Source organism: Mastomys coucha, unplaced genomic scaffold (assembly GCF_008632895.1).
Source record: "Mastomys coucha isolate ucsf_1 unplaced genomic scaffold, UCSF_Mcou_1 pScaffold4, whole genome shotgun sequence".
Classification (NCBI taxonomy): domain Eukaryota; kingdom Metazoa; phylum Chordata; class Mammalia; order Rodentia; family Muridae; genus Mastomys; species Mastomys coucha.
In genome coordinates, this window is record NW_022196910.1 from 44,974,451 (window position 1) to 44,986,791 (window position 12,341).

The 12,341-nt window shown below is 39.6% G+C and overlaps 1 protein-coding gene across 1 annotated transcript in view; it reads right to left on the bottom strand.

The window, feature by feature from the left end:
- Rap1b (RAP1B, member of RAS oncogene family) overlaps positions 1-12,341 on the bottom strand; it is a 31,281-nt gene continuing 18,940 nt past the window's right edge. Inside the window, exons 2-8 of the mRNA XM_031349050.1 lie at positions 9,735-9,816; positions 7,964-8,032; positions 6,474-6,530; positions 5,287-5,427; positions 3,221-3,364; positions 2,012-2,128; positions 1-271 (exon numbers count right to left, since the gene is read on the bottom strand). Of these exons, the coding sequence (XP_031204910.1) occupies positions 2,042-2,128; positions 3,221-3,364; positions 5,287-5,427; positions 6,474-6,530; positions 7,964-8,032; positions 9,735-9,791 (555 nt within the window). The 5' untranslated portion in view covers positions 9,792-9,816 and the 3' untranslated portion in view covers positions 1-271; positions 2,012-2,041. The remainder of the gene's footprint in view (positions 272-2,011; positions 2,129-3,220; positions 3,365-5,286; positions 5,428-6,473; positions 6,531-7,963; positions 8,033-9,734; positions 9,817-12,341) is intronic.

Sequence of the window (12,341 nt, forward strand, 5' to 3'; positions counted from 1 at the left end):
CCATTTTCATACATGTACAACATTGGTGGATGAAGAATGTCTCTTAGCAGTAATACTGGATGTAGCCTCTGGTTTTACCAGCTGCATACTCTAGAACTATTATATAAGTAAAAATCTCTGGTGATACTGGAAAGTGATTAGAATGTGCAAACTGACAGAGTAGCTTTCATCCGCCTCGTACAGGGTGCCACCACAGGAAAGTCCATTAAGATGTTGATAGGGTTAAAGTTGGAATGCTGGCACTGTTGAATTGGGCAACAGTTCTTCAGACCTGTGGAAGGGGAAAAAATACATGCATTAACAGATAGGAGACAGTAAGATAAGGTCTTACTGTTTTCTAGTCTTTATATCAATGATAGCTAAGACATTTTTGCATCTTTATTGTAAAAAAGACAGCAGTCTCTACTGCTGCCTTCCTAGAGGCCAGACCAATAAAAACTCTAGGCCAAAAAAAGGGAAAAAGGGCTGGAGAGATGGCTCAGCGGGTAAGAGCACCGATTGCTCTTCCAAAGGTCTTGAGTTCAAATCCCAGAAACCACATGGTGGCTCACAACCACCCGTAATGAGATCTGACGCCCTCTTCTGGTGGTCTAAAGACAGCTACAGTGTACTCACTTATAATAATAAATAAATCTTAAAAATAAAAAAAATAAAAAAAAGGAAAAAAACCACAACCCTGTATAAGTCAGGTGTGGTGGTGCCCCTTTAATCCCAGCTTTAGGGAGGCAGAGGCAGGCGGATCAAGTTCAAGGCCAGCCTGGTCTACACAGTGAGTTCTAGGACAGTCACAGCTACACAGTGAAACCCTGTCTTGAAAAACTAAATCAACCAAACAAAAAGCTTTGTGCAAATTTTTGTTTTACTTTCCAAAGATTAAAAAGCCTAAGAAATTGGGGGCTAGAGATAGTGCAATGGTAAAGAGCACTGGATACTTTTCCAGAGGCTCAGGTTCCATTCTCAGCACCCACACAGCTCCTTACTACTGCCGTAACTCCAATTCCAGGGGACCAACACCCTCTTCTGGTCTCCCTGGAATTCAGGCACACATGTGGTACTCATACATACATGCAGGCAAAACACACAGGCACACCCACCCCAGAAATAAATCAATCTTAAACAAAAAGAAAGAAAAAAAAATCACATTAAAACTTATGGCCAAACCAATCTTACTAGAAGAATTAGGGTTAACAGACAAATAGCAGTATTAACAAACTGAAAAGAAAAAAAAAATCTGTTTCCTTTTTTTTTTTTGGAGACAGGGCCTCTTTGTGTAGGCCTGGCTGTCCTGGAACTCAGAGATCTGCCTCCCTTTGCTCACCAAGTGCTGGGATTAAAGCTGTACACTGCTGCTGCCACCTTCACCACCCCCAGGTCCCCTTGGTGTTCCTTTGGGTCTCCTCATTCTTCCTGCTGAGGACCCTCCAGCATTGCTGACATGCACCTCACAGCTCAACGCTTCAGACTATGACAGCAGTTGGTGCCTGTTGTATGCCTCTTCAGAACCCACTGCAGCACAGCAGTGAGCATGGACTCAGAACTGGGCAATCTGCTGAAATCCTGGCTCTGCTGGAGTCACTAACTGCAGGGCTTGGCACTGTTTATAATCCTAGAGTTAAGTGGAGAGCCTGTTTGTGCCTGACTGTCCCAACTGTACTGCAGGAATACTGAGTTCTTGCCTTGAAGGCTTGTTGTAGGCGTCCTCTTGAGTGAGTAGAGATCACAAGCCCTAGTCGGCACACCATGCACATCTTAAAACAGCTTGTCTCTCTCTTCTATTAGGTCTCAATTATCTAAATATAATTAAGAGGGAAGAGAAAGCTGGCTCTGATCAGAAGTTTCAGGGCCCCACCAGGATATAAGCATGTGTTGAACAAAGTTCACTTATGCAAAGCACCTTGCTTCTGATGACAGGAAAATAAAAACATACTTTGAGTTACTAGGATCACCATGCCAAGTCATGATATCTATCTGTAAGGATTAAACATCATTTAGTGAGAAGAATGTACCATACCTGGCTCAGAGCTACAATGCGTTCAGTACATTAAAGCAGCTGACACGATGACTTTTTGCGGGCCTTCCCAGGCACTGGAGTTTTTCTGTTAATTTGCCGCACTAGGTCATAAAAGATCTGCAAACACATTATTACTAGGTCATAAAAGATCTGCAAACATTACTACTACTAATTCTACTACTACTACTACTACTATTACTATTACTACTACTTGTTTTAAAGAGGAAAAACAAACTCAAAACTCAAAAATGAAAAAGTGAAACAAAACACCCATGGCAATTCCCAAAGCTACCAAGGCATTTCCAGAACACCAATACTCTTTTGCAGAATGAGGGTAAAGCCAGTGTTCTTACAAGTATCAAGTTGTTTGTTTGTTTGTTTTGAGAAAATTAAAACCATTTCCCTTAAAGTAAGTACTTTAAGTAAGAGCTGAAGAATTCTACTTAATTCAGTTAGATCTCCTACAACAAAGTCCCTTACTGTTTCCTGTCGCTTTGTATGCCTTTTGTGCCTCTGCTCTATGGGGCTTCACCTACTTCAAGAACTATACTATCTTTCTGAGTTTTAGCCTTTTATATAAACTCTCTAAAATACTCAGTGGAATCAATGGTTTCTAAAAGGAGCCTTCTGCCTAATTTTCCTTTTAACAATAATTTCACTCTATGTGCATTACAAAGAAACCGAAATATTTTGCATGCATATGCTAGACAAGATTTTTTTCTTTGGCCCATAAGAACACATATTAACTTGGAGTTCTTCGTAACACTTTTCTTTAAAAATTAATTAATTAATTACTAAATATTTGGAGAAGGGTTTTTCAGTATATCCCTGGCTATCTTGGAACTCACTTGGTAGGCCAGGCTGGCCTCCAACTCAGAGATCCACCTACTTCAGCCTCCTGAGTGCTGGGATTAAAGGTATGTGACACTACCATTTGGCAAAAATTTATTATTTTTATGTGCGTGCTTGGATCATGAGTTTATGTGCACGATGTACATGGAGGCTCCCAGAGATATCAGAAGAGGGCGCTTGGATTCCCTGGAATAAGAGTTCCAGATGGTTATGAGTCACCATGTCAATCCTGGGAACCAACCACAGGGTTCTCACAAGAGTAAGCTCCTCAATGCTGAGCCACCTCCCCAGCCCTCTCCATTAATTTACGATGCTACACTGAGCATAAAAAGCTATTCTAAGTATACATGCACATACCTCATTAACATTTATTTTGGACTTTGCAGAGGATTCTAAGAACGCACAGTTGTTCCACTGTCTTGCTAGGTTTTGACCTTGTTCCTTTCCTACAACTCTTTCATCTTCCAAGTCGCATTTATTACCAACCAAAATCATTGGAACCTGCAAAGACAGTTGTGAGGGTAAAAACACAATTACACACAAAGACGACCAAGCTATGAAGTGCTTACAACAGAGGAAAAATTTATACCACAGTGGACCCAATCACAGTAATCAAAATAACCTTTTTAAAAGGAAGTACGAAGGATGTTACCATGAAAAGCTGGCAGATTTCAACATTTCAAAATGTTTAAGGGTGTGAACCAACTTCACGTTTTTTGGTTTCTGACAACACGTTTATTGAATTGCACAAAACAAAAAGGAGAAATTAAGAAGGCCCCTAAAGCAGAAACGTCAGCTTCTCACGGTCCTAGCTGTAAACTCTCATTTCATATGCTATGATGAAATAAATCAACTTAGTAAAAAGCAACACTTAGTAACGGCCTCTCAAGTTCTGGATATACCTAATGTTTGTAATTTTAAAAGAGCAGTACAGGGAAAAGTAATGCAAACCACTCATGTCCATTAAAATTAAAAAAAAAAAATTCTAAAAAATTCAAATAAGAAAATAAGAATTTAGGCTTTTTAAAAAAATTAAAGAGATTTTTAAAAGATATTTTTTAAATAATAATTAATGCAATTGTAGAAAAAACCGAACCCTCCCAGATTCTCAGTTATAGAAGTGTAGAAAATGACAGCATCTACCACAAAGACTCTTGGTTCTTTCAATATTAGTTCAGTTAACTCTATGACTGGCTCCTTCTCTTTCTCCCCCACCCCCTTTTTGGTTTTTCTGAGACAGGGCTTCTCTGTGTAGCCCTGGCTGTCCTGGAACTCACTCTGTAGACCTGGCTGGCCTTGAACTCAGAAATCCACCTGCCTCTGCCTCTCAAATGCTGGGATTAAAGGCATGTGCCAAAACTGCCTCTTTCTTTCCTTCTTTCTTTCTTCCTTTCTTTCCTTCTGTTTTTGTTTGTTTGTTTTTGAGATAAGAGTCTCACTATAAAACTTTGTCTGGGAACTTGCTACTTAAGACTGAACTTTAAACTCATAGAGATTTAAATGCACATCCATCTGCCCAGCACTACAAGGGTCATTAAAGAATATTGCTCACACCTCCAGCAGCATCACCTACAAACTTGTCAGAAACGCAAATTCTCAGGCCCTACACTAGCCTAGTGAGTCAAAAGTTCTGTAGCAATTCCTACTGTAATTCTGATATAAGATCAAACAAACTTAAGAACCAATGCCATAGGTAATGAAGAATTGAAGCCATCTTTCTGAAATCTATACATGTCAGAGTCCATTATGCTTCCCTTTGCAGGAACACCTAAATGTAATGTTTTAGAATTGAACATATTGGTTGTTTTCCTTTACCATTATGTTCCTTTTCCAATATAGAGACATAATATAGGCATATGGTCATAGATAAATGTGGGTAGATCTTACTTTAAAAGGATTGTGCCCATCAACCTAGTACTTGGGAGAAGGCAGAAGACTTGCTCTAAGTTCAAGGCCAGCCTGGGCTATAGGGAGAGTCTGTTAAATCTACCATGAATGTGGCCACACACAGCTTGCTCTATTAACATTTCTCTCCCACATCCCTGCTGCTTCCCCACAAATGCATGATCTAAAAATAGGAGCTACAAAGCCAGGAGATCTGCCTGAGCAGCAAACATTTAGACTGCTTTAAAAACAAAACAAAACAAAACAAAACAAAAAACAAACAAACAAAAAAAACCTAGGAAAAAAATAAAGGCAAGCCGGTGGTGGTCACTTTAATCTCAGCACCTGGAAGGCTGAGGCAGGCAAATCTCTGAATTCAGACCAGCCTGGTCTACAGAGTGAGTTCCAGGACAGCCAGGGCTACACAGAGAAACCCTGTCTCAAAAAACCAATTACGTTGAGTGAATATTTACATTTTAAAACTGAATATTAATTAGTGGTTTGGAGTAAACATAAGTATTCATTTGAAGTGTGCTTACATCATCAGTGTCTTTAACCCGAAGGATCTGTTCTCTTAGATCTTGTAAGTCATTAAATGTGGACTGTGCTGTGATGGAGTAAACCAGAGCAAAGCCTTGTCCGTTCTTCATGTACAGATCTCGCATGGCTGTGAACTGTTCCTGTAGTTGGAAGACAAAGGACAAGAATGTGTTTGATACCAAATTAGACAATTTAAAAACTTACACTAACAGCATAATGAATAATAATGAGGCATCACGGAACACTTCTTAAAATTATATATTACAGCAAGAAACTACTTGAAAAATTATATTGGAAGTTCTTTTAAAATTATACCACTGATGTACATACAACAAATGTTCAACTGGAACAGAAATACAGTGTCTCTAGGAGCAACCTTTAACCTACCCAGAGGTACAGCATGACACAGAGGTATCATTCTGTGAGGCTGTCTGCATGGATATTTGTATCTTACAGTTTTTTTCTACACTTCTTCACTAGGGTGTTGGCATTTGTGGAGAACTATGTCTGACAGTTTTTTACCCAGTATCCTTCCCTTACTTTTGGATCCTACAAATCTAATTGGTTGTTATGGTCTGAATGACTGAATAGTCCCAAAGGCTTCACATGCCAAAATTTAACCCTCAATTTGAGATATGCAGAGGGAAGAAACTTAATTCCGTGGACGTAAGAGGTGAGGCCTTTGGGAAGCAATTAGGATTCAAGTTGTTAGGTGGGACAGGCTTCTTACAGGAGGGGAGAGACACGGGGATGCATGTTCCTGTGCCTTGCCACTTGTTACGCACTGCTTTGAGGTTCTGTCAGAAATAGCCATCACCAGATTCAGTTTCTAGACCTTACACCTCCAGAATAAACTAAAACACACTTATATTTACAAAGCTAGTTGGCTATAGGCATTTCATTACAGTAACAGAATTGACAGTTACTTCAAAGTACTTCTGAGGACAGCTACCAAACATAATAATTTCATAACATCAAAGAATAAATATACACCCAAGCATTGTCAACATTATCTGGAATATGTAATAAGACTGTCTTAAATGGACTAGTACAACCACAGACCATGATAATTTCCACTCCAGCATTTAAAACATCTCTTTGTTACTGGTATACTGCATTTAGAAAGTGCAACATTTAAAAACCAGTACTACACACTGCATATCTTTGATAATTTTACTTTACATACCGTTCCTGCAGTATCCAAGATTTCAAGCATACACTGCTGTGCATCTACTTCAACTTGCTAAAGAAAAAAAATAATGAAAATATTCCTTTATTTTTAATGCATGCAAAACTACTTTAAAATATCCACAACAGTAAAAAGCATGACAGATAACAAGTTATGGGAACTTTACAGGGTAATATCAAACAATACTTAAATACTATGTAAGTCATTGAGGTGGTTTTTAATAAGAATGGCCCAATAGTTTAAGGCATATGAACACGTGGCTCCCACTTGGTGCTGCTGTCTGGGAGGTCTAGGAGTGGTGGAAGTACACTCCAGAGGCCTAGCTTGCTCTCTGTTGCCATGACAGACTGCACCCCATGGAACCATAGCCCAAACACACGCTTCCTTCTTTACGTTTTCTTGTTCACAGTGTCTTAGCACAGCAACAGAAAAGTAACTGACAGTCATCGAGCTTCAAAACACCCACGTTCTAGTCAGGTGCCAACTCCATGTCCTAATAAGTCACTCCCCAATGGACTAACTTAATACTGACTGTGGAATAGAAGTATCTTCCAAATAGACAAGTCGGAAAGCAACAGTTGGGCAGTGCAGCTCTCTCTGATCAGCCTGTCAGCTCTCCTTCAACACTCTGGGTATGCCTTTATTTCTGTGGACACTCTATTGTCTCATTACACTGGGACACAATTTCTGGAGGCAAGGAAGCAGTGTACTGAATTATGAAATAAAGGGCATATCCGTGTTATCCCTTCTAACATTTTCTAGGAATAAAACTTAGAATCAGATACAGAAGGAAAAGACTACTGCTTCACAGCTGGGCCACAGGAAGGAGTTTCTAGTTTTTTTTTGTTTTTTGTTTTTTCCGAGACAGGGTTTCTCTGTGTAGCCCTGGCTATCCTGGAACTCACTCAGTAGACCAGGCTGACCTTGAACTCAGAAATCCGCCTGCCTCTGCCTCCCAAGTGCTGGGATTGGAGTTTCTAGTTTTGTTGTAGGTAAGTGGTAAAATGGAAACGCAGTAAGTGGAGGGCCAGGTGCTTCAGAAAGGTAGAGGGGCAACTCTCACTGTTAAATTAAATATGTCTGCCCAGTTTTATTAACATGTGCTGTGTTAGCAAACACCATGAGTCACTTTTCTGCTGTGTCAGTCTCAAAGAGGCATTATGTAGCAAGGATGGGAAGCCCAATGGAGGCTGCCTCCAGAAGACTGAGAGAGCTGAGGGTATTAATCTTTCCAGTGAGTAAAGCCTGGGAATCTGGGGTTGCTGTGTGAAGTCACAATAAATGTAAGAGCTCTACAAACTTATATGTATAAATGCTTATGCACTGCTGACAGTAGTAGGTAAGCAATGACAAGAGACAGCACATGAGTTTTCCACCAACAAACATCTTTTCATTTTAATTTATATAAAACATTTGATAATTGAATACTAAAAAAATAAGTCTTTATATTTGTATTAAAACCACAAGGCTTTTAAAAAGTAACATACCTTTCTATAAGAATCTTCTATCGTAGGATCATATTTTTCAACAAAAATTCCTTGAACAAACTGTACAGTCTGGAAAAAAATTAAAATAACATTATATTCCAAAAGGAAGAACAAATCTGAGTCTGTAAACTTTTTTTATTTTTATTATTTGAGACAGGGTCTCATCATGTATCTCTGGCTAGTCTGGAACTCAATATCTACATATTCGAGGCACTCTGGCCTCGAACTTGCAGTGATCCTCTGACCTCTCCTACCCAAGTGTTGGATTATAGGTCTGCACCACTATGCTCAGTTTAAATCTGTAGTTTTAAATTATAGTTAACTATTTCTATCTGTGGGTTCCATAACCAACTATGGATCAAAAGTATTTCAGGATAAGGACAAACCAGACCATATGTGCACTGATCATATAAAGTTTGTCACTGTTAACTACACAATGTAACAACTACTCTACTCACTATACATATATGTTGTACCCATATGGGTACAACAGTGACTCAAATAGCATTTGTGTAGTGTTGGCATTGTAATTTTAACCCACAAACACAAGTCAACACATCTTCCCATTTCTGCAGACACAAACAAAAAAGCATATGAATATAATATACACTTCTCAGTTTGATCTAAGGATGGTCAAGTTCTACACAGGTGTTTTGTTTTTGAGACAGGATCTGTATAGCCTGGTCATCATAGACCTCTCTCTGGAGACCAGGTGGCCTTGAACTCCCATAGCTCCACCTTCTTCTGTCTCCCGAGTGCTGGAACTAAAGGCATGTGCCACCATGCATAGCATTAAGTGGCCATTTAAAATGACCACTTAAGATGGTTTATTTTATTAACAGTAAAGAGAAAGTCAATCTATGCTTGTTTTCAAACAGTTCCATGTAGCCAGGCTAGCTATGGACTCTGGATCTCGGCTTGCAGGTGTGCACCCGCTCCTCCTCCTGATCCATGTTCTTGTGTTCTTTGCTAAATTCTGATTTACTTCAGCTGATTCGTCTGTCTTCTCCATTCTCCAACCCTCATCACATAAACTGTTTCTTCTAAAGCTAATCCTTGCTAGGGAAAATTTGCCCATCAAAACAATACACAACTAGGTAGTCAAAGACTTGGAAAAAGACTAACTGCAAATATAATATATACACACACCCATTTACAAACTAAAAAACTCCTTAATTTCTCTACATCGCACTAACATGCAAATATACACACATGTATAGGCTGCTACTCTCTACAAAGCCTAAACTTAATTCTCATATAACGTAAATGCTACCCATCCAGATACATTTAATCATTGTCTAAAATTACAAGAAAAATCTTATACTTCTTGTAAAGTTATGGGATCTTATCTTAATCAGACCAAGACAAATAACCAAAAGCCTATTTTACAAGAGCTGGGTGTGGTGTACACGCCTCTAATTCCAGCACAAGTGAGTACTGCCACATGGTTAGGGCCAGTCTAGTGTACCCGGCAAAAAACGGTCTCAGGAAACAAAAAACATAAACAACAAAAGCTGAGCTGTAGCTCAGTTGGAGTTCTTTGCCACCTGCATGATGAAACCCTGGCTGCTATCTTGATCACTACAGAAAATGGATGTGGCCTTTAAAGCTACAACCTCAGCATTCCTGGAATTATGTAAAGGCAAGAGAATTAGAAATTCAGAGTCAAGATTTCCATTTGACTACTAAATATGAGGACAAAACAAAAAACTACCTCAGTAGAAAAGAACATCTTGAAGTAAAAAGCTTATATTGAGCAAGAATGACTTACCAGAGCCGACTTCCCAACACCTCCTGAGCCGAGAACGACTAGCTTATATTCACGCATGATGTACACCTGTTACACGTAGTACCTTGTTAAAGAAGAACAATCTTAAGTTTTGGTATTTATGTGCTTTTTATAAGTCAGCCAGACCAGCAGATTTACACAAAATGATTACTAGACTAGACTTCCATGGAAGCACTGTGCAAGTTTACTACAGAGTTAGATTAAAAATATGTGATGGCTCAGTATTGTGCTTGCTGTCAATGCCTTGGCAACCCGAGTTTGATAATCAGAATCCATGTAAAGGTGGAGGGTAACAGCCAACTCCACAAAGTTGTCCTCTGATATTCACACATGTGACACGCATGGTACATGTACTCACACATGCATGTCACACACATGAATAATAATAATAATAATGATAATAATAATGAGTCAAGATACAAATAATTACAGACAATACCTTTTAGCTCCATCTTTTTGGGGGGCAGAGAAGTACAGTAAATAGCTTATGGACTTATAGCACTCTGCTTAGGCAATGCGTTTACCTTTCTTGACCTGCATCAGCAAGCACTACCCACACAAATGGTGAGCAAACCAAGACCCACAACTTATACACTCCACCACAAACAATGGGGTATGTTTCTAAATCTCCCCTAGCAAGTTTCAAGAAGCTCTGTTTCATGGACAAAATATAGTCCTAGCTACATTGGGAATAGGATGAGAGGGCAGATCCGGCCTGAACTAGTTTTTAGTACATTGTGTAGTAAGGCAAACTGCTCAGCGAACTTTAGAGAAAATTCCTAAATAATATCTTCAGCCCATCCATAGCTGGGCATTGTATACAATTAAAATTAGATTCATCATGAGAAACGCAATGAGCAAAGCATGCCAAGCAAAACAAGAGACCCACCCCACACCCCTCGTATTCCCCTTGCAATCAAATGCAACACATCTTCCTCTAAGAGCACCTAAAGCAAGGCCTGAGATAAGGACCTGGAGCCCTGAGCATCCAAAGTCAAAGAGCCTATTCATGTCTTTGCAGCACACCTGACCTGTATTATTGCTTTGCTTTTCCCTTGCTAGTATGCAATCTGTGTGCACTTCCTTCAATTTACTGATTAAGACCCAAGAATCTGGAAGCAAGCATTAACAATAATTTCAATTAGAATATCAAAAAAAAAAAAAGGAAGAAGAAAAAAAGAGCATTGGGGTGATGGCTGAGAAACATCACTAAGGACATTCTACAACTTACAAGCTTACATGACATACCTACCCCTCTTTTCTCAAACCATCTTAAGACAATAGGAAACAAACAACCTGAGCCACCTACAACTATCAAATGTAAGTAGTTGAGAACACACATATACTCAATAAATAGAGGAAAATCCCTGTTCCCTGGGACAATGTTCTAGAAGAATGATAGGGACTGGAAACACATCATCCAGGCACAGCAGTGCAACCCTAGAATCTCAGAACCCGGAAGACCCAGGCTTGAGGCTAACCTGAGCTACACTGCAAGACTCCAGCTCTGCAGTTCCTCTGTTCTTCAGACCACACTAAGTTAACTCCTACCTCTGGGAGTTTGCTCATCTTTAAGTTTCATAATTTCCCTCAAACCATAAAAGCAGCAGTTTGCTCTGTCCAGGGGAGGCAGTTTTCTAATATAGTCAGGTTTTTGCTTAGGTAACTAATAACTGCATGTTTATTATTTCCTGCCTTCTCATGCTGAAGACCCTCACAAAGCTTCATTTCAAAAAGCTCCTCAGGTCCAACTTCTTCACTTTTTAGCAACACTGTTGGAGGCTTTCATCTGACTCTTTAAGCTCATCTACATGGAACTGCTACAGCAGGACTTGGTAACCAAGTAGGCCTTTGTAGAAGGCAATTGGCTTTTTTTGATTCTCACTATGAGTTGTACCATTTGGTAAATACTTTTGTTATTAGTTTGATTCTTTAGCTAATTACTTTAACATCTGCTTATCTACTTGCGAAGTTTTGTCTCAAGTTTGTTTTGGCCTGGGTGGTCTTGCTTTCACTTGTTACAGAGAATGGAGGGAAACAGAGGCCCCATAAGCTTTTCAAGCTGGCCCACTGAGGACTGAAGATGAATAACACCAACCATCATCAGTTCAGGCAAACATGAGGGACTAAGCTCAAACTTCACTTGGATCACCTACAAAACCTTGATGGTGACAATCATTTTATCAGTTTGTAATCGTTTTGTCTTTTTTTTTATTGGATATTTTCTTTATTTACATGTAAATTTCTCCTTTCTCAGTTTCCCCTCCAAACAAACAAACAAACAAATAAACAAACAAAAACAACAAGAACAGACCCCGTTGCCTTCTCCTTCTCCATGGCTGCCACCCCACCCTCTCCCACTTCTTGGCCCTGGCATTCCCCTACAATGGGGCACAGAACCTTCACAGGGCCGAGGTCCTCTCCTCCTATTGATGATCGAATTTGCAATCCTCTACTATACACATGCTGCCAGAACAATCAGACCCACCATGTGCAGTCCTTGGTTGGTGGTAGAGACCCTGGGAGCTCTGAGGATGCTAGTTAGTTCATATTGTTGTTCGTCCTAAGGGGCTGCAAACTCCTCAGCTC